The sequence below is a fragment of the Balaenoptera acutorostrata genome, chromosome 8 (genome assembly GCF_949987535.1).
Source record: "Balaenoptera acutorostrata chromosome 8, mBalAcu1.1, whole genome shotgun sequence".
In the NCBI taxonomy this organism is placed as follows: Eukaryota; Metazoa; Chordata; class Mammalia; order Artiodactyla; family Balaenopteridae; genus Balaenoptera; species Balaenoptera acutorostrata.
Window position 1 is genome coordinate 34,661,941 of NC_080071.1, and position 25,943 is coordinate 34,687,883.

General features: G+C 36.1%; 1 protein-coding gene across 4 annotated transcripts in view; it reads right to left on the reverse strand.

Moving 5' to 3' along the window:
- Positions 1 to 25,943, reverse strand: part of SP3 (Sp3 transcription factor) — a 104,806-nt gene that overhangs the window by 26,946 nt on the left and 51,917 nt on the right. For all 4 annotated transcript variants that reach the window (XM_057550835.1, XM_057550836.1, XM_057550837.1 and 1 more), the window contains one exon: positions 24,372 to 25,731. In XM_057550835.1, the coding sequence (XP_057406818.1) occupies positions 24,372 to 25,731 (1,360 nt within the window). The remainder of the gene's footprint in view (positions 1 to 24,371; positions 25,732 to 25,943) is intronic.

A 25,943-nucleotide genomic window follows, 5' to 3' on the forward strand; every position in this document is an offset into this window, starting at 1 on the left:
TCTTATCTGTTCTAGCCATTTCCAAGTGCCAATGTCTAGAACCATAGCTTTTTTTTCTAGATATGTCTTTTAGACTTTCTACATTTCTTTGCTTTCTTGCCCCATGAGACTGTGTACTATCTATTTCTCTCGACTTAATTGTGGGTGCCTTGGAACTACCTGGCTTTAGTAGGGAATCCATACCTTTTAAAAAAGTCTCTTTTCCCTAACCCAACAGAAAGGCACCACCCCCTTAAGTAGACCTTTACTCTGAATTACCTTAATCCATTGATGGTCATAACCCTCATTGCCAGAAAAGTTTTAATCATCTGCTCAAAAGGCTTCTTAGTTTCATCTCTTACTGATTGACAGTGAGAAACAATTGCTTCTTCCAATCCTACAATTGCCCAAATTTCTGGACTCTCTTTATTGCTCTTCATTCCCACTTGCAAACTAGCCAATCATGTGTTCTAGCTCATTTTTTTCTTCCATCTTGTCAAATGGAGCCAACGGTAGCTAAAATACAATTTGTTTTCCAGCCTCACCCCCTAAAGCTATAAATGCATTAGGTACATTACTGGCCTTCCAAGTTATTGCAGGCAAGTTTTACCAAATGCTTCTCCTCATTCTATCTTCCCAGCCTCTAGTGGCAGTTTCCTTGCTGCCTGACCCTTGACCAATGCAACATTTGAGGAGTTTTGTTAGAGCACCCTACCGCTTGTACCAACTTTGATTTTAGTCAGGATAGGTTACATAAATGCTGTCCAATAGAAATATAATTCAAGTCACATACGCAATTGTAAAATTTCTAGTAGCCACATTCAAAACGTAAAGAAACAGTGAAATTAATTTTAATATATTTCATTTAACCCAATATACCCAAAATAATTCATTTCAACCTGCAAGCAATGTAGAAATTATTGAGCTATTTTACATTTTTTTCATACCAAATCTTTAAAATCCGGTTTATATTCTTACACTTAATCACATCTCAATTCAGTCTAGCCACATTTCAAGTGCTTATTAACAGCATCATGGAGCTAGTGGCTACCATATTAGACCATGCAGGGCAAAATAAAATTGCAGTAGCTAACAGCCCCTGAAATCTCAGTGGCTTAAAACAAAGGCTTATTTTTTATTCATGTCCACTGTAGCCAAGAATGTTCTGCATGCTTTCCTCACTTACAGATCAGGCTGGTAGAACAGTCAGTAAAGCATACATAGTTCATTGGCCAAAGCAAGCTACATAGCTGCATCCAACTTGGTTGTGCCCAGAAAGAAATCCGGAAATATTAGGTAGATAGCTCTAATGACTATCACATCCAATTTTTAAAAAGCAATTAAAAACTTCCAAATTATGTCTTCAAAGAACTGTATCTTTTAAATTTTCCTTTTTTCCCAATAGACACCTACTTCAAAAAGCAAATAAAGCAATGAAGTAGTAAGCTACCACTAGCTAGTTAGAGCTCTAGGACAAATGCAGTTTCTTTGCTATGAAACATAATTTTTTCAATAAAGTTTCTGAAGAGTCGGTAAACTCTTCAGAAACTCGGTACAAACTCGGTAGTTGACTAGAGCTCAAATACTATTCCTTTTACTTCATTTTAGCAAACAAGTGCTTCAAATCCTCTTTAACTTCTCTTATCAAGCCTTTCTAAGGGACTACTGCCACTGAAACAAGGCTGAAAAAAAATTAAATGGCAGAGGAAAAGCCACATTTATTCCTCAAAAGTGGACAAAAGGGGATTCCCTGGTGGCGCCAATCTGCCTGCCAATGCAGGGGACACGGGTTCGAGCCCTGGTCTGGGAAGATCCCACATGCCGCGGAGCGACTAGGCCCGTGAGCCACAACTACTGAGCCTGCGCGTCTGGAGCCTGTGCTCCGCAACAAGAGAGGCCGCGATAGTGAGAGGCCCGCGCACCGCGATGAAGAGGGGCCCCCACTTGCCGCAACTAGAGAAAGCCCTCGCACAGAAACGAAGACCCAACACAGCCATAAATAAATAAATAAATAAATAAATAAATAAATAAATAAAATTTTTTTAAAAGTGGACAAAAGAGAGGAAAATAACATTAATCAAAACTAAAGATACTTCTACTTTTTTCGAAAAGATTTCCTTATCTCCTTTAGAAGTTAACGTGCCATTTAACACTGTAACATAAAAATCAATTGCTTAGCAGTGGTTAAGAGTCCGCCTGCCAGTGCAGGGGACACGGGTTTGAGCCCTGCTCCCGGAAGATCCCACATGTCGCGGAGCAACTAAGCCCGAGCACCACAACTACTGAGCCTGCGCTCTAGAGCCTGTGAGCCACAACTACTGAGCCTGCGCTGTAGAGCCCGCATGCTTAGAGCCCGTGTTCTGCAACAAGAGAAGCCACCGCAATGAGAAGCCCAGGCACTGCAACTAGAGAAAGCCTGCACGCAGCAACGAAGAACCAATGCAGCCAAAAATAAAATAATTAAAAAAAAAAAATCAATTGCCCATTTATTCATCCAAAATAAAGGTATTACTTCAAAGCCTGAAGTTTTACTTTCACAGGTCTAAGGCTGAAACCCCTTTCTTCTAAAAATAAACTCTTACACTCTATTCCACCTTCACTTAAGCATCAAAAGAAAGAATTTTAGCCTATTAGAGGACCCAAGATACTGGCTGGATTACATGAAGTTTTAGGAATTAAAGGGTATCCCAGTGAGCTATAAGTGGTAGGCAGTAAAAGAGCATCATGGACTTTCCTGATGTCACAGTGGTTAAGAATCCGCCTGCCAATGCAGGGGACATGGGTTTGAGCCCTGGTCCGGGAAGATCCCACATGCCATGGAGCAACTAAGCCCGTGCGCCACAACTACTGAGCCTGCGCTCTAGAGCCCACGGGCCACAACTACTGAAGCCCACGTGCCTAGAGCCCATGCTCCGCAACAAGAGAAGCCCCGGCTCGCCACAACTAGAGAAAGCCTGCGCACAGCAACGAAGACCCAACGCAGCCAAAATTAATTTAAAAGAAAAAAAAAAAAGAGCATCACAAGGAGGGACTAATGTAAATAAAACAGCAAATTTTGCTTAGGGAATACATGTGTGCTGGTATATACGGGGATTGGTTTCATATAACCATTAATACCTCCCTACAAAATCCTTGTTTTGAAGCCGGGTATTCTAACTTAATTATGAATCAGGGTAAAATAAACTCTTAAATAAAGAATAAGTGATAATATCTCGAACTGATAAGCAATCAACATAGACGACTTCCTGAGAGAAAATAATAAGACAAAGCCAAACCCCAAACAAACAAACAAAACCAAAACTATACTGAATCCAAACTAAACTTTCTGATGCCAGACATCAGAAGAGAAATACCTGTTTTCCTGCTACCCAAAGAAATCTACTACCCACTAAAACTTTATAATCCTAAAAGAATATCTTAGAAATGGTACCAAATATACACATTTTCGTGCATTTTTATTAATGCTAACAGAGTATCTAATTAATTTACAGTCCCCATCCCCGAAAATCTCCCCCAAATCTTCTTTTTTATAACTTTCTCATTCAGTTTACCTACTCATGACTTCATGTTATCACCTCTCTTCTACAGAATTCCAGTCCTCTGTCCTGAGCTCAGTCCTCTTATCTCTACTACTAATAGTCATTGCAACCTAGCACCACAAATTCAATCCATTAAAACTGGTATCCCTTTGCTTCCCCCAGATCAGCTTCCCTTCCCAACTCTGCCCATGGTATGATCTTTTTAAAATAAAGGACTCATCTTTTATTCCAGATAGCTTATCACTAAATCCTGTAGATTCAACTTTTGAAATGTCGAGCATTTTTACTTCCTTACTTTATCCCTGTATAACTGAAACAGCTTCCTATCATCTATAGTGCCAGTTTCTTCCCATTCCAATATATCCCTGAAGTACATCTTCCAAGAGTTGACTTATTCATGTTATTCATTTGTTCAAAAACCTTCAAGGGCCTACGTTAAAAATATTAAAATCCAGGGCTTCCCTGGTGGCGCAGTGGTTGAGAATCTGCCTGCCAATGCAGGCGACACGGGTTCGAGCCCTGGTCTGGGAAGATCCCACATGCCACGGAGCAACTGGGCCCGTGAGCCACAATTGCTGAGCCTGCGCGTCTGGAGCCTGTGCTCCGCAACAGGAGAGACCGCGATGGTGGGAGGCCCGCGCACCGCGATGAGGAGTGGTCCCCACTTGCCGCAACTGGAGAAAGCCCTCGCACAGAAACGAAGACTCAACACAGTCATAAATAAATAAATAAATAAATAAATAAATAAATAAATAAAAAGACCGTGAATTTCTTAAAAAAAAAAAAAAAATTAAAATCCTCACCAATAGTACTTAGCGCTGTCTACTCTTACCCAAACATGTCCTATCAGTCTCTGGTCCCCAGACAACATCAAAGCCTTCTATTTATGCTGTTACCGCATTTCCCAAAGCGTTTCTCACAATTAACCCAATGAAATACTCATCTCCAGAGACGTATAATCTAAAAAAGAAAAAGGATGCTGCTTCCCTTCCTTAAACAGTCAGGTTTATTTTCCACAGGATTTCTCAGACTTTAATAAGCTAATGAGAATTTTTCATAACCTATTTAATAATACCCATTAATATCTTACAAGCCATTTTTTAGGAAATGCTGGGCTATTAAACTATCTTCTGGATAGACTTGTCTCTATTCTCACTTATATGGCTTTTTGTCTTGTTAGAACATATCTTCCCCTCATCTTTCTACCTATACAAATCTATATTCCTCTACTGAAGTTCTCTCTTTTCCATAAAATCTTCCCTGACAGCTGGAACCCTCTTTGATCTAAGACTTCTCTGAACTTTAATTCTTCTAAATTTCCTCATATGCAGACAAGACTAAATCTAAATTCCTGGTGCTTCTCTTGTTTTTCCCCCCCACAGATTTATAGATTGGTTTCTGAAACATAATTCTCAATGCCAAGAGTCTTTAAAAAGCTACACATTTAACACAATTACACAATTGGAAGCAGTATAAAATAAACAAGTATCAGGCATCTCACACAACTGAACAAAGTTAATCATTTCAGAAGCAAGCAGGTAAAATTTACATCATATGTCACCACACAAACCTATTTTTATCCTGTATCTATTACTGATATTTCATTCGTTCACTCTCAAAAAAAGCACAGAGATCAAAAGATGAATAAGAAATAATTGCTGAATTCCAAAAGAAGACAAACATGTTAACTGTAATACACAAACATGCTATTAAAATAAAGGAGGCAGGAGTCAGGAAAGGCTATGGGATGAGGTGGTATCTGAGCTAAGCCTTGGAAGATGTCAACTCAAAGGTTACTCCTCTACTCCTCCCTGTTCCCAACTGTGGTTCCATGTTAGTGTACCATTTACCACATTACATTAGAATCTTCTACCTGACTGCCTAACCCAATGGTTCTCAAAGAAAAGGGGGGAAATTTTGCCCTCCAGTGGACATCTGGCAATGTCTAAAGCCATTTTTTATTGTCACGAATGAAGTGTTAGGGGGTGCGACTGGCATCTAGTGAGGGATGCTGCTAAACATCCTACAATGGAAAGGACAGCCCCCACAACAAAGAATTATCAGGTCAAAAATATCAATAACGTGGAGACTGAGAATACCCAGTCTAATCTTTAGATTATGAACAATTTTGGTGCAAGAAGTATCTTATTCACCTTTGTATGCCCAGCACTGGACATAGCAGGAATTCTATACATAGTGGTAAATAAACCTCAATTTAAAGGCAATGGAATACAACTTTACATGTCAATTATACCTCAATACAAATAAAATAAAAAATAAATAAAGTCAATGGAAGAGCCAGTGAAGATTTTAAAGAAGGCAACAACATGACCTGTGTTTACTGATGTAAAGGATATACTGGAACAACTTCCAGTATCTTCCAAAATTAAAGCTGCATATAATCTCTAGATATATATCTATTCTTCAGATACACATACATTCCGTAGGTGAAAAAAATATGTGTATAAGGGTATTCACTGCAGTATAATTTGAAGTAAGACAGAAAATAAATACCCACCAATAAGGATCTTATTAAATGACAAGATACTTGTTCATTAGAATACTGTTACTGTCATTGTTAAGAATGAGATAGCTCTCTACTTGTAATATTAAGAGGTCCAACATAAAAATCTTTTATGCAGAAGAATGGTACAATTTCAGGGAATGGTAGAGTATACACAGGTATGGTAGTGTTTGTAAATGTACCCTTCTACCAGAGATATTCCATACAGTTAAAAAAAACCCAAAAAACTGGTAACAATGGCTATCTCTAGGGAGAGAAACTGGGGGGTTAAGATAAGGAGGGAAAGAGACTAACTCTTCAATGATTACCCTTTAATATATTTTCTGAATGTATGCCTTGTGCAGTTATTACTTATTATTCAAGAAAAAATTTTTCTAAAAAGAATTTTAAATGCACTATAAAGAGGAAAGATTAGAGGCATGGAAAACAAATTAACTACTATAACAGCCTAGGAGAACAGTAAAAGCCAGACTAATAAAATGAGAATGGACAGGAAGAACAGATCACAAAAACATGGCAGAGATAATACCAAAAGGACTTGGAACTTTCTACCAGGAAACAGAAAAGAGTTAACCCTGCATCTGCATGCAAGCAACTAAAGGTAACTGGAGAAAAAACACAATTGTACTAATTATTCAACTGAGCAACCCAGTAACACCTGCAATTCTGTCTCACCAATAATTTCACTTTGCAATTGTCTCAGATGACCATTTCATGCCTTTTTCCTTCTTAAATTTCTAAAACCTGTCCTTCTCACCCATCTCAGCTTCTTATAACAAAAGGAAATTAGAAGCAATCTGACAAGAATGACCTTACCTTCCTACCAACATAGCTGTATCTGCAAAGCCCTATCCCATGCCCTTCCCATTAAAACATGATTATTCTCACTCTTCTCTGTGGCCAACCTCTCTACCTGTGTCCTTTATTTCATCTTGCTTGCCTTAATAACTTTCCTCTATTATACCTTCTTCCTGCATCATCAATTTCTTACTTTTTTTTGAGACATTCCCAGAAAAACCCACCCTGACCTCAAGCTTACCTCCAACTACCATGTCTTATTTCAACATTCCTCTTCTTAACAGAAAAATACCCTTAAAACATTTGTCTGTAATTACTGTTGCTACTCCCTCTTCCCTTCATCTCCTTTTAAATCACTCTATTCAGGCTTTTCTCCCCAACACTCCACTGAAACCACAACAATCGGATACCCATTCTTTACCATCTTATGTACCCTCCACAACATCTGAAAAGTTAAGAACTCTTCCTTTAAGTGGTTCATTCACTTGGCTTCCAGGATATTGCTCTCTGCTGGAAGCGCCTTCCATTGCCCTTACTGGTTGCTCCTCTGCTTCTTGCCCCCTAAATGTTTAAAATGTCCTCAGATTCAGCCAAGGATTTCCTTCAATTTTGGTCATTTTAAGTTTCAGTTCCTGAATTTGTATTTGGTTCTTTTACAAATCTGCCATGTCATTTTCATCACAATCCCAAACTTTCTGTTAAAAATTTTCAAGCTTGGCTTTTTCCTTCCAGACCATAGTAAAACAATTGTTTTAATCTATATTTGGTATATAAAGTTCCAGTAAGTCTTATTTCTATTGTCTGATGTTTCTGCTGGTTCTCACTCATGGCATGTCATCTCCTCATATGCCCAACTACCTCTGATTCTGTACTAGACACTGCATTTGAAAAATCAAGGAAAATAATCTGAGGCTCAAGATGATACTATTTTCCAATCTCTTCTTTATCTATATTCTTTCTGTATTAAGTTACTAATCTTTAAACCAGTTGCACTTCAAAATCTCTTGGGGGCTTTTAAAATACATCTTTCCTAGGCCTAATGCAGCAATTAAATTAGAATTGGGAGGACGCTCAACACAAACTGTTGGCATTTTTAAAAAGTTCCCTGTGAGAGAGAGCAGACAGCAGAAGCAAGAATTACAATTCTGCGGCCTGTGGAAGGAAAACCACATTCACAGAAACACAGACAAAATGAAAAGGCAGAGGACTATGTACCAGATGAAGGAACAACACATAAAACCCCAGAAAAACTAAATGGAGATAAGCAATCTTCCAGAAAGAGAATTTAGAATAATGATAGTGAAGATGATCCAGGACCTTGGAAAAATGGAGGCAAAGACTTGAGAAGATGCAAGAAATATTTAACAAAGACCTAGAAGAATTAAAGAAAAAACACCTAGAATAATTAAAGAACAAACAAACAGCAATGAACAATACAATAACTGAAATGAAAAATACACTAGAAGGAATCAACAGCAGAATAACTGAGGCAGAAGAACAGATAAGTGACCTGGAAGACAGAATGGTGGAATTCGCTGCCATGGAACAGAATAAAGGAAAAAGGATGAAAAGAAATTAAGACAGCCTGAGAGACCTCTGGGACAACATTAAATGCAACAACATTCACATTACAGGGGTCCCAGAAGAAGAGAGAGAGAAAGGACCCGAGAAAATATTTGAACAGATTATAGTCGAAAACTTCCCTAACATGGGAAAGGAAAAACCCACCCAAGTCCAGGAAGCACAGAGAGTCCAAGGCAGGATAAACCCAAGGAGAAACAAGCCAAGACACACAGTAATCAAATCGACAAAAATTAAAGACAAAGAATAATGTTGAAAGCAGCAAGGGAAAAATGACAAATAACATACAAGGGAACTCCCATAAGGTTAACAGCTGATTTCTCAACAAAAACTCTACAAGCCAGAAGGGAATGGCATGACATATTTGAAGTGATGAAAGGGACGAACCTACAACCAAAATTACTCTACCCGGCAAGGATCTCATTCAGATTCGATGGAGAAATCAAAACTTTTACAGACAAGCAAAAGCTAACAGAATTCAGCACCACCAAACCAGCTCTACAACAAATGCTAAAGGAACTTCTCTAAGTGGGAAACACAAGAGAAGAAAAGGACCTACAAAAACAAACCCAAAACAATTAAGAAAATGGTCATAGGAACATACATATTGATAATTACCTTAAACGTGAATGGATTAAATGCTCCAACCAAAAGACACAGGCTCACTGAATGAATACAAAAACAAGACCCATATATATGCTGTCTACAAGAGACCCACTTCAGACTTAGGGACACATACAGACTGAAACAGAGGGGATGGAAAAAGATATTCCATGCAAATGGAAATCAAAAGAAAGCTGGAGTAGCAATACTCATATATTAGATAAAACAGACTTTAAAATAAAGAATGTTACAAGAGACAAGGATGGACACTACATAATGATCAAGGGATCAATCCAAGAAAAAGATATAACAATTATATATGCACCCAACATAGGAGCACCTCAATACATCAGGCAACTGCTAACAGCTATAAAAGAGGAAATAAACAGTAACACAAGAATAGTGGGGGACTTGAACACCTCACTTACACCAATAAACAGATCATCCAAAATGAAAATAAATAAGAAAACAGAAGCTTTAAATGACACAATAGACCAGATAGATTTAATTGATATTTATAGGACATTCCATCCAAAAACAGCAGATTACAATTTCTTCTCAAGTGCACACAGAACATTCTCCAGGATAGATCACATCTTGGGTCACAAATCAAGCCTCAATAAATTTAAGGAAACTGAAATCATATCAAGCATCTTTTCTAACCACAACTCTGTGAGGTTAGAAATGAATTACAGGGAAAAAAACGTAAAAACCACAAACACATGGAGGCTAAACAATACATTACTAAATAACCAAGAGATCACTGAAGAAATCAAAGAGGAAATCAAAAAATACCTAGAGACAAATAACAATGAAAACATGACGATCCAAAACCTATGCAATGCAGCAAAAGCAGTTCTAAGAGAGAAGTTTATAGCTATACAAGTCTACCTCAAGAAACAAGAAAAATCTCAAATAAACAATCTAACCTTACACCTAAAGGAACTAGAGAAAGAAGAACAAAAAACCCCAAAGTTAGCAGAAGGAAAGAAATCATAAAGATCAGAGAAGAAATAAATGAATTCGAAACAAAGAAAATAGGAAATCACTAAAACTAAAATCTGGTTCTTTGAGAAGATAAACAAAATTGATAAACCATTAGCCAGACTCATCCAGAAAAAGAGGGAGAGGACTCAAGTCAATAAAATTAGAAGTGAAAAACGAGAAGTTACAACAGACACAGCAGAAATACAAAGCATCCTAAGAGACTACCACAAGCAACTCTATGCCAATAAAATGGACAACCTGGCAGAAAGGACAAATTTTTAGAAAGGTATAACCTTCCAAGACTGAACCAGGAAGAAATAGAAAATACGAACAGACCAATCACAAGTAATGAAATTGAAACAGTGATTAAAAATCTTCCAACAAACACAAGTCTAGGACCAGATGGCTTCACAGGTGAATTCTATCAAACATTTAGAGAAGAGCTAACACCCATCCTTCTCAAACTCTTCCAAAAATTGCAGAGGAAGGAACACTCCCAAACTCATTCTATGAGGCCACCATCAAATAACCCTGATACCAAAACCAGAGAAAGATACTACAAAGAAAGAAAATTACAGACTAATATCACTGATGAATATAGATGCAAAAATCCTCAACAAAATACTAGCAAACAGAATCCAACAACACAGTAAAAGGATCATACACCATGATCAAGTGGGATTTATCCCAGGGATGCAAGGATTCTTCAATATACGCAAATCAATCAATGTGATACACCATATTAACAAATTGAAGAAGAAAAACCATATGATCATCTCAATACATGCAGAAAAAGCTTCTGACAAAATTCAACACCCATTTATGATAAAAACTCTCCAGAAAGTGGGCATAGAGGGAACCTTCCTCAACATAATAAAGGCCATATATGACAAATCCACAGCAAACATCATTCTCAATGGTGAAAAACCGAAAGCATTTCCTCCAACATCAGGAACAATACAAGGATGTCCACTCTCACCACTATTATTCAACACAGTTTTTGAAGTCCTAGCCATGGCAATCGGAGAAGAAAAAGAAATAAAAGGAATACAAATTGGAAAAGAAAAAGTAAAACTGTCACTGTTTGCAGATGACATGATACTATACACAGAGAATCCTAAAGATATCACCAGAAAACTACTAGAGCTAGTCAATGAATTTGGTAAAGTTGCAGGATACAAAATTAATGCACAGAAATCTCTTGCATTCCTATACACGGATGAAAAATCTGAAAGAGAAATTAAGGAAACACTCCCATTTACCACTGCAACAAAAAGAATAAAATACCTAGGAATAAACCTACCTAGGGAGACAAAAGACCTGTATGCAGAAAACTATAAGACACTGATGAAAGAAATTAAAGATGATACCAACAGATGGAGAGATATACCACGTTCTTGGATTGGAAGAATCAATATTGTGAAAATGACTATACTACCCAAAGCAATCTACAGATTCAATGCAATCCCTATCAAATTACCAATGGCATGTTTACAGAACTAGAACAGAAAATCTGAACATTCGTATGGAGACGTGAAAGACCCCGAATAGCCAAAGCAGTCTTGAGGGGAAAAAACGGAGCTGGAGGAATCAGACTCCCTGACTTCAGACTGTAGTACAAAGCTATAGTAATCAAGACAATATGGTACTGGCACATAAACAGAAGCATAGATCAATGGAACAAGATAGAAAGCCCAGAGATAAACCCACACACCTATGGTCAACTAATCTATGACAAAGAAGGCAAGGATATACAATGGAGAAAAGACAGTCTCTTCAATAAGCGGTGCTGGGAAAACTGGACAGCTACATGTAAAAGAATGAAATTAGAACACTCCCTAACACCATACACAAAAATAAACTCAAAATGGATTCGAGACCTAAATGTAAGACCAGACACTATAAAACTCTTAAGAGGAAAACACAGGCATCACTCTATGACATAAATCACAGCAAGATCCTTTTTCACCTACCTCCTAGAGTAAGGAAAATAAAAACAAAAATAAACAAATGGGACCTAATGAAACTTAAAAGCTTTTGCACACCAAAGGAAACCATAAACAAGACAAAAAGACAACCCTCAGAATGGGAGAAAATATTTGCAAACGAATCAATGGACAAAGGATTAATCTCCAAAATATATAAACAGCTCATGCAGCTCAATATTAAAAAAACAAACAACCCAATCCAAAAATGGGCAGAAGACCTAAATAGACATTTCTCCAAAGACATACAGATGGCCAAGAAGCACATGAAAAGTTGCTCAACATCACTAATTATTAGAGAAATGCAAATCAAAACTACAATGAGGTATCACCTCATACCAGTTAGAATGGGCATCATCAGAAAATCTACAAACAACAAATGCTGGAGAGGGTGTGGAGAAAAGGGAACCCTCTTGCACTGTTGGTGGGAATGTAAATTGATACAGCCACTATGGAGAACAGTATGGAGGTTCCTTAAAAAATTAAAAATAGAATTACCATATGAGACAGCAATCCCACTACTGGGCATATACCCAGAGAAAACCATAATTCAAAAAGACACATGCACCCCCAATGTTCATTGCAGCACTACTTACAACAGCCAGGTCATGGAAGCAACCTAAATGCCCATCGACAGATGAATGGATAAAGAAGATGTGGTACATATATACAATGGAATATTACTCAGCCATAAAAAGGAACGAAATTGGGACATTTGTAGAGACGAGGATGGATCTAGAGACTGTCATACAGAGTGAAATAAATCAGAAAAACGAATATCATATATTAATACATATATGTGGAACCTAGAAAAATGGTACAGATGAACTGGTTTGCAAGGCAAATAGAGATACTGATATAGAGAACAAACGTATGGACAGCAAGGGGGGAAAGTGGCGGGGGGGGCTGGTGGTGGTGGTGGGATGAATTGGGAGATTGGGATTGACATATATATACTAATACGTATAAAACAGATAACTAATTAAGAACTTTCTATATAAAAAATTGAATAAAATTCAAAAATTAAATCAAAACAAACAAACATAATAGTTCCCTGTGAGATTCTACCATGCAGCCAAAAAAGCTATGACCCAAATTTTTTCATCTGGTCACTTCTATCTACATTAAAGCCTCCCAAAATTTTATCTCTTGCTTGACCTGAGCTCCAGATTCTGATATACAACTGTTTACTTGAACCATCCACTTGGCTATCTAATAGACATTTCAAATTCAACAAAGCCACAACAGAAGTCTTACTTCTCCCTTCACCCCTCCTTTCTGCAGGCTTTCCTTACTACTAGGCGTAGCCAGACTCACTATCTCCTTTTGCCTGTATTAGTGCACTAGCCTTATCCTTACTCTTGTCATTCCAACCCCCAACCCCCATCACCACCTGCCACAGGGATCTGCCAGAGTGATCTTCTTAAAACATAAAAACCTCCAATGTTTTCATATTAAAAAAAAAAAATCCAAGTTCCTAACCATGGCTTTTATTATCCCTGCCTACTTCCAATCTCATATTCTGACTCCACCCATTCACTAAATCCCAACCACCTTTGCTCATTACTTGTCCTCCAGATGTCAATAAGACAGGCTCCTCAATGTTCAGATCTGAACTTCTTTTTCACCTCGTTATAAGGAGGTTATTTCCTAACCACCCTACCTAAAATAACAACCAACCTCCATGGTTTTCCATATTCCCTACTATTCCATAACCCTAACTTTATTTTCTTCAAACACTAGTCATGTAAAATTACTGTGTTTGCTTATTTGTCTTCGTCCACTAAAACACAAAATTTATGAGTGTGGGGACTTTTTCTCTTTTACTGTTGCAAAGAACCTAAAAACCATTACCTGGAAAACTGTAGTATAGACTCAAATATTTGTGGACTGAATGAATGATGACTGACTTCCCTAATCTAAGTTGCCAGCAAGATGATGATACTGTTCATCAGAGGAGAATTTATGAGATTTATGAAGTGTCACATGTCAAGTACCCTCACATAAAATAAAGTTGGATACAAAGTCTGTCCCCAAGAACCACTAAAATGACAAAGTAGTGTAAAGACCAGCTTTAATAAAGTTATTCTAATTAAAAATAATATGGAACTATAGAACAATGTATCAAAGAAGGCATACTAATGAAAACCACACATTAATTATGTGATTTCCATTCTGTTGTGTCCATCAAGAATTCTAATTTGCATTATTACTATTACATTATGAGGTAAATTTGGTTAATCATAAATTAAATATACTATTTCAGAAAATAAAGAGAAATGTATTTAAAAACAGACACCAAGCAGCCATTTGTTGAAGATGCATCTGATGAGTTAAACTAGTTGACCTCTCTAAGATTCCATGGTTTAAATAACAGAGATACATAATACTGTTATTATAAATTCCAATGTTACTATATATACCATATAATAATGATACTACTATTGAATATTATACCTAAGATATCTGAGACCTCTAGAAGTATCATTGTCAAGGGATTACTCATGGATCTGTGAACACTAATTTTCCATAGGATACTAAGAAAATAACAAGTGTGACCAACAACATACATTAAAATGATTTATTTTAAAAGGCACATAGTGTACTCTAGATATTTTCTAGGCATAGGAATTATAATTTGAAATTCCCAACTTCTTGCACAAATTGTTGAATTGCATCAGATGACTTGTAAATCAATACAAACTGAGTTCAAAAACTATGGTTCAAAGTTTCTAAATTATTTTACTCAAAAAAGAGTCTAGTAAGAACTTACATGTACTAAAACTCACCACTAAACAAACTTAATGGCAAACAAATGGAGAAAATATCTGTGGTGTGTGACAAAAGACTAATGCCCTTAACATAAAGATGTCTTTTAAAAATGTCTTACAAATCAGTAGTGAGGGAAGAACAGGCAAAAAACATGAAAGGGTAATGACCAAACACAAATAGACAATAAACATGCAAAAATGTTCAAGTTCCCCAATAATAAATGAATGTATTAGATTCTATTTTTACCACTCCAAAACTCTGCCATTTGACAAAATGATATCCCATCCCAGGACAAAAAACCGTATCCTCACATACAATGGGGGTGAAAAAGCATTTCTGCAGTATATATAAAAGCCTTAAATTCTTCTGCATAAGGAAATAATCAGAAGTGTGAGCAAAGATTTCTATATAACAGGAAAAAAATGAAAAATAACCTAAACACCTAACAAGAGAGGATTAGTTAAATCATGAAATATCTGCACCAAAATACTTAGTAATGAAACTAAATAATCATGTTGTGGAAAACTAATGATCTGGGAAATGCACACAATATATTATTTGGAAAAAAAAAGTTATAAAGTTGTGTATATGACCCCAATTTTAAAGTGACCCCGAAGTGTAAAGACACAGTATGCAATATGCACAGAAAAAAGACCAGAAGATTATACAGGCAATTTACCAACTTTATTGGTTGTAGGATTACTAATTTTTTTTTCTTTTCAGGACTGTCCTGAATTTCTACATCTGATATTAGTCTTTTTCTTTGCTATACTACTTCTCCTTTCCTATTTTCTGTTGGATTGATAATTTTCTACCTCCTGCCCCAGTTTAGAAGTTAAAAATTGCATTTTTGGAATAGACAGAACACAGAGGGTCTCCAGGGCAGTAAAAATACTCTTACAATACCATAATGATGCATATGTTATTATACATTTGCCCAAACTCAAAGAATGTACAACACCAAGAGCGAACCATTATGTAAACTATGGACTTTGTGTAATTATGATGTATTAATGTAGGTTCATCAGTTTTAACAAATGTATCACTATGGTGAAAGACGTCATCGTGGGGGAGGCTATGCATGTTTAGGGGCAGAAGGTAGATGGAAAATCTCTGTACCTTCTCTTCAATGTTGGTGTGAACCTAAAACTGCTCTAAAAAAAAGTCTTAATTTAAATATATATATATATAAAATCGCACTTCTGTTCCCTTAATTACTTTTATCCAAATTATAAATTGATGTAAAATGGCTAAAACTATTTTCTATAAAGCTGATCCTCCTAAAAATGACAAGAACCTCTACCCAGGAACCAATCCCCACGAGTCCCACACCGCTATTTCTTTTTTAGGCTTAGTATTCCATTTCTTAACAATATAAATATTAATTTCTAAGAATAATGAATACCATGTATTAAAATACAACTGATAAAAAAATGAGTTCACAATGATACACCAAAGGAAAAAAAAAGAGAGAGAGAGAACCTCTGATGACAGCTAAGACACCAACTCATTCTGAAAACAGATAAATAAAAGGAATGGATTTAATAGCTTATCCTGCCTTTCTTGTACAAACTGTGCTTCGGGGGTAACCAAATAGCTAAAAGGGAGGGATCTTTTCAGAAAAAAATCACAGCTTAACACAAAAGGACTGAGAAAATTAGAAAAATCACCATTTTGCAAATCTTAATGAAATAATGAATCCAAGTGACAACAATGAAAAGCTGCTAAAACCATTATTTGAAAAGCTGAGACTTGGAGGCACATGAACCAATAAAAGACACAGTGCTTGTTTGAATCCTAACTTGATCAATTCTAAAAAGATATTTTTTAATCATTTGGGGAAAACTAAACATTACAAGGTTATTAAATAATATTAAAGGATAACTATAAATTTAGGGTATTGTAAATAATGGTACTATGGTTATGTTTCTTAAAATCCTTATTCATTAGCGCAGCAGTTTTCAAACTTTTTGATATCAGAATCACTGTTTTAAAAATTACTGAGGACTTCAAAGAGTTTTTGTTTACGTGAGTAACACATTTGCCAGAGAACAAGGGTAAAGGAGAATGGCTGACTATGAAGTGGCATATGGGAATGGAGAGAAGTGGTAAAATGATACTATATCTTAATTATGGTGGTGATTATACAACTGTGTTCAGTTACTGAAAGTGCAGAATTGTGCACTAAAATTTTAGAAGGAATTTTACTGTATGTAAATTATGTTGTTAAAAAAAATGGGAAAAAATCCATTTTTAAAAAATTTGAAGATTTCAATGGGCCTCTGCTTATATAAGTATATCAATATTTTCCATACTAGGAATCAAAACTGGGAACATTTTAGAAGTTGATTTATTAATTTTAAAGTAACAAACTCATAAATGTTAACATAAGTAACATCTTATGAAAAATATGTATTTTTAAAAATTAGAATAGTTTGACACTTTTGCAGATATCTTTAATAGCTGGCTTCTTAGAAAATAGCTAGATCATACTAGGTAAAATAAGTCACACAAAGACAAATATATGCTATCACTGATACAAATTAACTTATTTACAAAACAGAAATATACTCACAGACACAGAAAACAAACTTATGGTTACAAAATGGGAAAGGAGAGGGAAGGAATAAATTAGGAGTTCGGGATTAACAGATACACACTACTCTATATAAAACAGATAACAAGGACCTACTGTATAGCACAGGGAACTATATTCAATATCTTATAATAACCTATAATGGAAAAAAATCTGAAATAAATATATACATATATATACCTTTACTGCTTTGCTGTACACCTGAAACTAACACAACATTGTAAATCAATAATACTTCAATTAAAAAAAACCCCAGGGCTTCCCTGGTGGCGCAGTGGTTGAGAGTCTGCCTGCCAATGCAGGGAACAGGGGTTCGAGCCCTGGTCTGGGAAGATCCCACATGCCGCGGAGCGGCTGGGCCCGTGAGCCACAACTACTGAGCCTGCGCGTCTGGAGCCTGTGCTCCGCAACGAGAGGTCGCGATAGTGAGAGGCCTGCGCACCGCGATGAAGAGTGGCCCCCGCTTGCCGCAACTAGAGAAAGCCCTCGCACAGAAACGAAGACCCAACACAGCCATAAATAAATAAATAAACAATTTAAAAAAAAAAAAAACAAACCAAAAAACAGCTAGATCTTTATATCAGCTTCTGTGTTCAATCTGCTGTTATCACATATCATATAGCCTCTGAAAAACTCCACTGTACACCACTTGTGAGGCAAAAATGAAATAAGCAAATAGCATCTTGGTATTACTATGAAAATAACTTGGACCTCACAGACCCCTATGAAAAGGGTCTGGGACTCCTAGACCACACCGTGCAAATCACTCCATTAGTATTATTGGGTAAAGTTATACACTCTCTGGAATTTACTTTAAAATACTCCAGCAAGAGTAAAATTTTAAACAGTGGGAATAGAGGAAAGAAGAACGGCAGAATGTTGGTAACTGGTGAAGCTGCGAGGTGGTTACCTTAAGGTTCATCATACATTTATCTGCTTTGGTGTATCTCTGAAATTTTCTGTAACTTAAAGTTCCTAGTGTTTCATGGTCAGTTAAATTATTAATTTTTTACCCACTGTAATCACTACTATGTCCTCATTTCCTCTGGATCCATTTTTCTACTTAACACTTCAGTAGCTAGTTTCATAAGGGTCTTTGAATAATAAACTTTCAGTCCTTGATTATTTTAAATATCTTCATTATAGTCTAACTCTTAAGTAGGATTTTTAACTGCATACAGAATTCTCGCCTGCTGGTTATTTTCTCTCAGTGCTATAAAGATACTACTACATGATCTTCTGGTATGTGTGTGTGGCTGATGAGAAGTTTGTAGGTCTGTAATTTCTGTTAGCAATCGACTTTTCTGTTAAAATTTAAGATTATCTTTCTCCAAAATTTTAGTTTAAGACAGGGGTGGACTTATTTTTGTTTATCTTTCTTAATACTTGAAGCAAAATTTTCATTTGTAAACTATATATCTCCAACACAAGAAAATTCTCAGCCATTATCTCATCCAATACTGCTTCTCTTGCCATTCACTCTATTCTCTTTTTCTGAAAATCTTAGGTTGGTGACTCAATCTTTCCAGTCTCTACTTGTTCATTATCTCTAAACTATATTCTGAGTAAATTTCTAAGTATATTACTATTCACTCATTTTTTTCTATGTCCAGCCTAAAGGTTCTCCTGTTTGTCCCACCAAATTTTTCTATTTCATCTAGACAATGCTATCAAGACATACCACTACCAGTAAAAAAGAAAAAGCACTGTAAATTAAACACTGACATGCCACGGTCGGTAAGATATACTCAGACCTCAGAAATGTTAAAATGTTAAACAATGCGTGTCTTAGAATCAATGAAATATGCTTCTCCTTTCTAGGATTTCTGGTTGTTTCTCTTACACATCTACCTTTTTTGTTTCACAACTTCTTTTCTAAAGGTGCTACAGCTTCCTTTTATCTCATTGACAGGTATAAATATACTGATTTTAAAGTCTTTCACAGATTTTTAAATTATCTTTCTTTAATCAGACATGAATTCATCTCTTAATTGTTGATTTTACTGGCTATCTTTCATAGATTTTCCCTTCATCATGTATTTTGGAATTTTGGTTTTCAGGCTTATATTGAGTATAATTTTTCTCTCTGCATTATACCTCCATGCCTGGCATTTTTCCAAGTGTTTCCACCAAGTCTCTCTGGCCCTAGTGCAGACCTAGGTCTTTTATTGGCTTCAGAGGTAATACTGGAGATGTCATAAATCTAGACACCAAGTTAACAGCTCAATGGTTCAGACTGGTTCAGAATCTGATCACAAGACTGTTGATGTCCTATTTCCCCATGTCCTCTTCTCATTTCTGTAAGTGTACAGCCTCATTTAAGCTGTACCTTAGAGTAACAGACAGCAACGAACTTTTTTTTTTTTAAAGCTCCAGGCCCTGGTTTTAGGCAGTGAATTTGACTCTCAGCTCTTTCTCATGTGGCGTCTTTTTAACTATATTAATAGATAATTAAATAGAATATAATTCCTGACCTAAATACTTAACAGGTATGGTCACCCTACCAAAAAAAGTAACTAAAAATTAAGCAGGATAAAAAAACTGTACAAGCAGTATAGTTATGACAATATTTTAAAATGTGTATGACACCAAGTTTTAAATATACCCAATTTTAAAGGATAAGCCAAAATCGGATAGAGAACTAAAATTTGAGAAACTGGGTAAGTCTTGGCTTGAATTTGGGAGAAATTTTCTGACTCGAAAAGATGTTAGAAAGATCGCCTAGCTTCAAATACACAGCAAATGGTAGATAGAGTAAAAATTAAATTTCAAAAACAGCATGCATTTCTCAGTGGGCAAGGAAAAGAAATAAAGGGAGTGAGTGGGGTTGCAGCTTGGGGCCCAATGAGCTCTATGTTCCAAGGAAGATGAGGGTTAGGTTTCTAAGGGGTAAGAGGCACTAAACATACCCCTCACGAGGAGAGGCCCTGAATCAGATTCACTTCTTAAAACAGGTTGGAATAGAGGTCATTTTTGTGAAAGGGGAGCTTAGAAAAAAGGTCAAAGAAATTGCAGAGTCTTGGTAAAAAAAAAAAACGGTGTGGTCTCATTTATTTGGGAAATGTGTTACATTGTTTCCATACTCACCAAAAAGCAAAATGCAAACCCATGGTGTCAAAATTTTAAGCAGTTCATCTGTGCATACTATGCTCTAACACTGATAAAAGTTTTTTTTTACTGATTTTTCATGTAAGAAAACACATCCTAAAATAATTTCTTCCTTCTTGCCAATTAAAAAGACAGTACACCAAGGGATAGTTTTCCTATTACCAAATTACCCCCAAATTACAACTTCCTGGTTTTTATTTCTAAATATGCTATGTACTATGCAGCATTTTTATTCTGATTCTCTTTAACTTTTATTTTCTCAAGTTCTTTCCCCATTCCTTTAAAATTGGGAAAAAAAATTCAAATTTAGTGGCCTTCTGGAGTGCTTATTTTACCCTTCCTTGCCAACACACAATAAACTAAATTATCATTCTAAAAATTCGATTTTGTATTTAATTCAAACACTGTTGCTATTTTGATAGTATTTTAGAAATAAATTATTGTACTGAGCACTTAGTGCTTTATATCAATCTAATTTCATGACCAATATAAATCCACAAAATCACAAATAAATTCTCTAGAGATGTTTTTCTAACATGTATAGATCTCCATAACTTTAACTGTGTGGAAGCTCTAAAAACTGGTTTCTAAAAACTATCTTCTATGTCTTCAGAAGTCTGTCATTCTACCAGTATTCTCAAACTTTTCGGTCTCAGGACTCCTTCTAAACTCTTAAATATTACTGAGGTCCCCAAAAAGTTTTTGTTAATGTAGGGTATTTATTTTGATATTTACTGTATTAGGAATTAGAAGAGAAATTTTTAATGTTTTAATTCATTTGAAAACAATAAATCCATTAAATGTTAATACAAATTAAGATTTTATGAAAAACAACTATTTTCCAAAAACATACATAAAAGTTTAATGAGGAGAGAGGTCATGTTTCACATTTTTGCAAATCTCTTTAATATCTAGGTTAAAAGAAGACAACTGGAGTTTCATATTTGCTTTTGCAGTGTGTTGTGCAATACGTGGTTTGGGCTGAAGCATATGAAGAATATCTAGTTTCACAAAGATATGTGGCTGGAAAAAGAAGTAATCTGATAGTCTTTCAGCCAATTGTGGCTATTCTTCTTGGATACTATACCAAATCTGACAAGTGCTAAATTTCTTAAAGGTCAGTTGTAATGCAGAATCTGAAACTATATTGGTAAACTTTCCACATGCTTATTGTTGGTCTATCTTGAACTCTGAACGGATGGATCTTTTACCCATGCAGGATTTTGTAACATGAGTTGGTCATCTGAAAACTCCTGGTTCACTGAGTTATCATAAAGATCTTCCAAATGATAGCATATTTCATTATAATACAGTATCCCAAAAAATCCTATTTATTAATATTAATATCACTGTCCATTTCATCAGAAACGTATGTAATTATTAACAAGTTACCAAGTTCATAGTAGTAGATTCAAGTTTTCCAAAATTCTAATTTTCACTGGAAAGCCCAAATTTTATCATTGGTAGCAAACAGACAAGTTTTTTTCCTTTAAGGGACAGGCTCACTTAATTCATTATATTTTTGAGAAAGTATCTGTCACTTAAGTACATGAGTCTCTCAATAACCAGTTTGTCAGTCTTTCAAGTAAAACGTGTTTCCGAAAAATAGCATCTAGTTCAGCTTGCAACTCACACAATTGCTCAACTGAAAACAATATATATTTTTTCAAAGATAATCATCTTATTTTGGTATGTAGCAGAAGTACTTTATTAAAGTATATTTACCATTTTGTCACAAAGAATATTACAAAGACATGCAGCAGGAACTACAAATCAGAAACACAATGAGATACCACTTCACACCCATTCTTAGTATATCTAAAATCAAAAAGGAGGACAATGATAAATGTTGGTGGGGATGTAGAAAAACCGGAACCCTTTTGCTGGTGAGAATGTAAAATGGTACAGTCACTTTGGAAAAACAGTTCGGCAGTTCCTCAAAATGTTAAACATACAACCCAGCAATTCCACTGCTAAGTATATACCCAAAAGAAACAAAAACATGTCCACACCAAAAAACTGTACACGAATGTTCATAGCAGCATTATTCTTAATAGCTAAAAAACGGAAATGTTGTCCATCAATGCATAAATGAATAAAATGTGGTATATCCATACAATGGAATATTATTCAACCACAAAAAAGAACAAAGTATGGTTAAAGGCTACAAGACAGATGAACCCTAAAAATATTATGGTAAATGAAAAGTCAGACACAGAGAGCCACATACTGTATGATTCTACTTATAAGATATAATAGGCAAATCTAAAGAGACAGAAAGTAGATTACTGGTTGCTGGGGGCTCAAGATATAATAGGCAAATCTAAAGAGACAGAAAGTAGAATTAGTGGTTGCTGGGGGCTCAGGGGACGGGGCAGGGAACGTGGAGTGACTGCTAATGGGTATGGGGTTTGGGGGAGGTGCTGAAAATGCTCTAAAATTAGAGTGATGATGGGTGCACCAGTCTGCCTATATTAAAAACCACTAAATTGTATACTTTAAAGGGTGCATTTTATAGTATGTGAATTATATTCCAATAAAGCTATTATTTTAAAAAGGACATGCAGCATTCAAGGGTCAAGATTTAGTAAAAATAACTCTTTTGACTTGTTCATCAAGGTCATTGTTCAGTGAAGCTGGCTAGCATTTTTCTTTAACTGCAAGTGGATGGTCATAAAGAATACAACTTCCAGCACAGTTTAGCATCACAGCTTTGATTTGTGCTAAGACACAGCAGTTTTAGCCACCATCGGTGAAAATGTCTATACAAGAACAAAGGCAAATAAATTGTACTATTATTATGAAAAGTAGTTTGATATCAAGGACCTCTGAGGGGGTCTCAGGGATCCTCAGAGATCCACAGACCACACTTTGAGAATGCTGCTCTAAACCATAGCTTCAGAAGGCTCAAATGCAATTAAAGGCTTTCTAAGTACAGACAATTCCTATTTTCTAAGTATATATCACAAATTTCTCAAAAGAAAAAAGATAATACCATTACTTCAAAAAATTAAATCCAAGTGTCCCAATTTAAGAGTTTAGAATCACTGACTCAGTGGAAGGTTATAACAGCACAATCTCCACAAAAACCCAAATAATGAAGTAAAAGAGTAAAAGAATTTAGTGTACAACAAAACATTCAATAAAACACTATGTAAATAAATAGCATCACTAAGGTAATGATACTATCTTTTAAAAGAGATTTATATATTTTTATTATTAAGTAATTATGTATTACTTAATTCTTACACAACAAAGAGTAGACTTCCAAAATTTCTACCCATACTATCAATAATAACATATCTAACACAGCTAGGTTTAAGGATTACTTCACACTTGTAAGAATAAACTATCAAAGAACTGAAGAATTTCAGGTCTAGAAGGTACCCTAGATATAGTTACCTAGTCCAACAGCCGCATTTTACATGCTGAGAAAACTGAGTTTGCAAGAGAAAAAGTAACTTAGCCAAAACCACACAGCTAGCTAATGGGTGAGACAGCATAAACAGTACCTACTCCCAGTACCATGTTTTCACTATACCAACCTGATTGCCCAACCAAATAAAATGCATAAAACATTTAATTTACATCACACCAAGAACAGCCAAGACACCTTACATGCGAAATAAAAATTTTGTGATGCTTTAGAGTACCAATCAGACATGAAAAAATGTACAAAACTAAGTGACGAAAAACAACAAATGTAATTGGCATAACAGAGAAATGAATCCTTGACTTCAAAAACTACAATCTTTCAATGAAGAACAATTTGGAACACATTTTGGTGTTGACTTTTCACACAGACACAGGGAAATGTATCATCACCTTTAAAGACAGCCAGATGCTGATAAACACCTCACTGAACTTATCTACAGCATGACATGACTTGGAAAACTCACCTGCAGGACTGTCAGCATTCTCTCCGGGGTGTAGTTGTATACCAGTAGAATCTATAGAGTTTACTGTAACTGTCTGTAGATTTGGCAACTGACCAGTGCTTAGACTAACTGGAGTTGAAGTCAAGGCTCCACCTGCTGCAACTTGACCAAGCGTGAGTGTCTGCACAGGCGTCAAAGTTATTTGTTGGGCAGCAGTATTCTGTATTTGCAAATTCTGCAAGTTCTGAACCCCTTGTACTTGAAATGTTTGCCAAGTTATCTGTCCAGAAGGGGTCACTGTCTGTGCCTGAATTAAAAAGGTTCCAGGATTCAGCTGCAACTGAAGATTTTGCAAAGCCTGTTGTGATATATTCTGACCACTGGCTTGCACACCATGGATTGTCTGTGGTGTAATACCTTGCACAATTTGGGCTTGACTGGTTGGCTGCTGAGACTCTTGAAGTTGTAGATGTTGTACAACAGGCTGTGCTGTAGAAACCTGAATATTCTGAGCCTGTGTCTCTTCAGAAACAGGCGACTGGATATAATTTCCCTGAAGATCTGAAGAATGGACTTGCCCACTAGTAGTAGTCAAGCTATTTGTATTTTGTTGTAATATACCTGTACTGTCTATAGTAACAGGCAACTGTGATGAAGAGGATGTTGGCACAAATAAATCTGTATCAGTATTAGTCTCATTAATATCAGGAGAAACCCGCTCACCAGTCCTTTCTGAATTGTCTGAACTATCCATAGCTTGTCCTGTGTTTATCAAATGTCCATCAGCATTAATGCCTGCGGTCATTGTCTGAGAACTGCCCGAGAGTCCCAAAGAATCTAGATCGACACTATTGATTGGTACAAAGGTAATATTTCCTGGAAGACCAAGAGGCACATTAGCAACTACTTGGGTTTGGCCAGGAAAAGATGAACCACCAATTGCAACTCCCTGAACCTGGACTTGACCAGTCTGTGGTATGAGATTCTGGATATTAGCAGGAGGTGTTCCAGAGGCAAGCAAGGTTTGATTAGAGCCAGGAATGATCTGAATTTGACCACTTTCTTGATTTATACCCCCATTATCTGAAGAACCTGTGAAACCAATCTGAACCTGCTGACCATCTGATGACTGAATCTGTGGTATTACTTGATACTGAACATTGGACACTGTACCATTTGATGAATCTGATCCTGGTGCAACTGAAAATATTTGCTGATTCTGCAAATTCTGAAGGGGAAGGACATACTGCCCACTGGAAGTAGCAGCACTTGGAATCTGTACTAGATTACCAGCTTCATCTTTTATAGTTGTAGGTGTGGCTGACAAAACCTCCCATCGGTTTGGTGCTCCTCCTAACTGTGCAGAAGCCAAATCACCTGTCTGGATAAAGAAAACAAAAAATGTTATGTGATATGTATTTGTGGTACGTTTAATCCAATCCTCAAAAAACTCTAAAAACGGATATAAACCCTACCACCTGAAAATAAAAGTTCTCTTAGTAACACAACACAGCTCAAATACAGAAGTACTATATAAACTACAATAATCATCATTTCCAATTTTGTTAGTTATTGCAAAGATAACCCATGCTA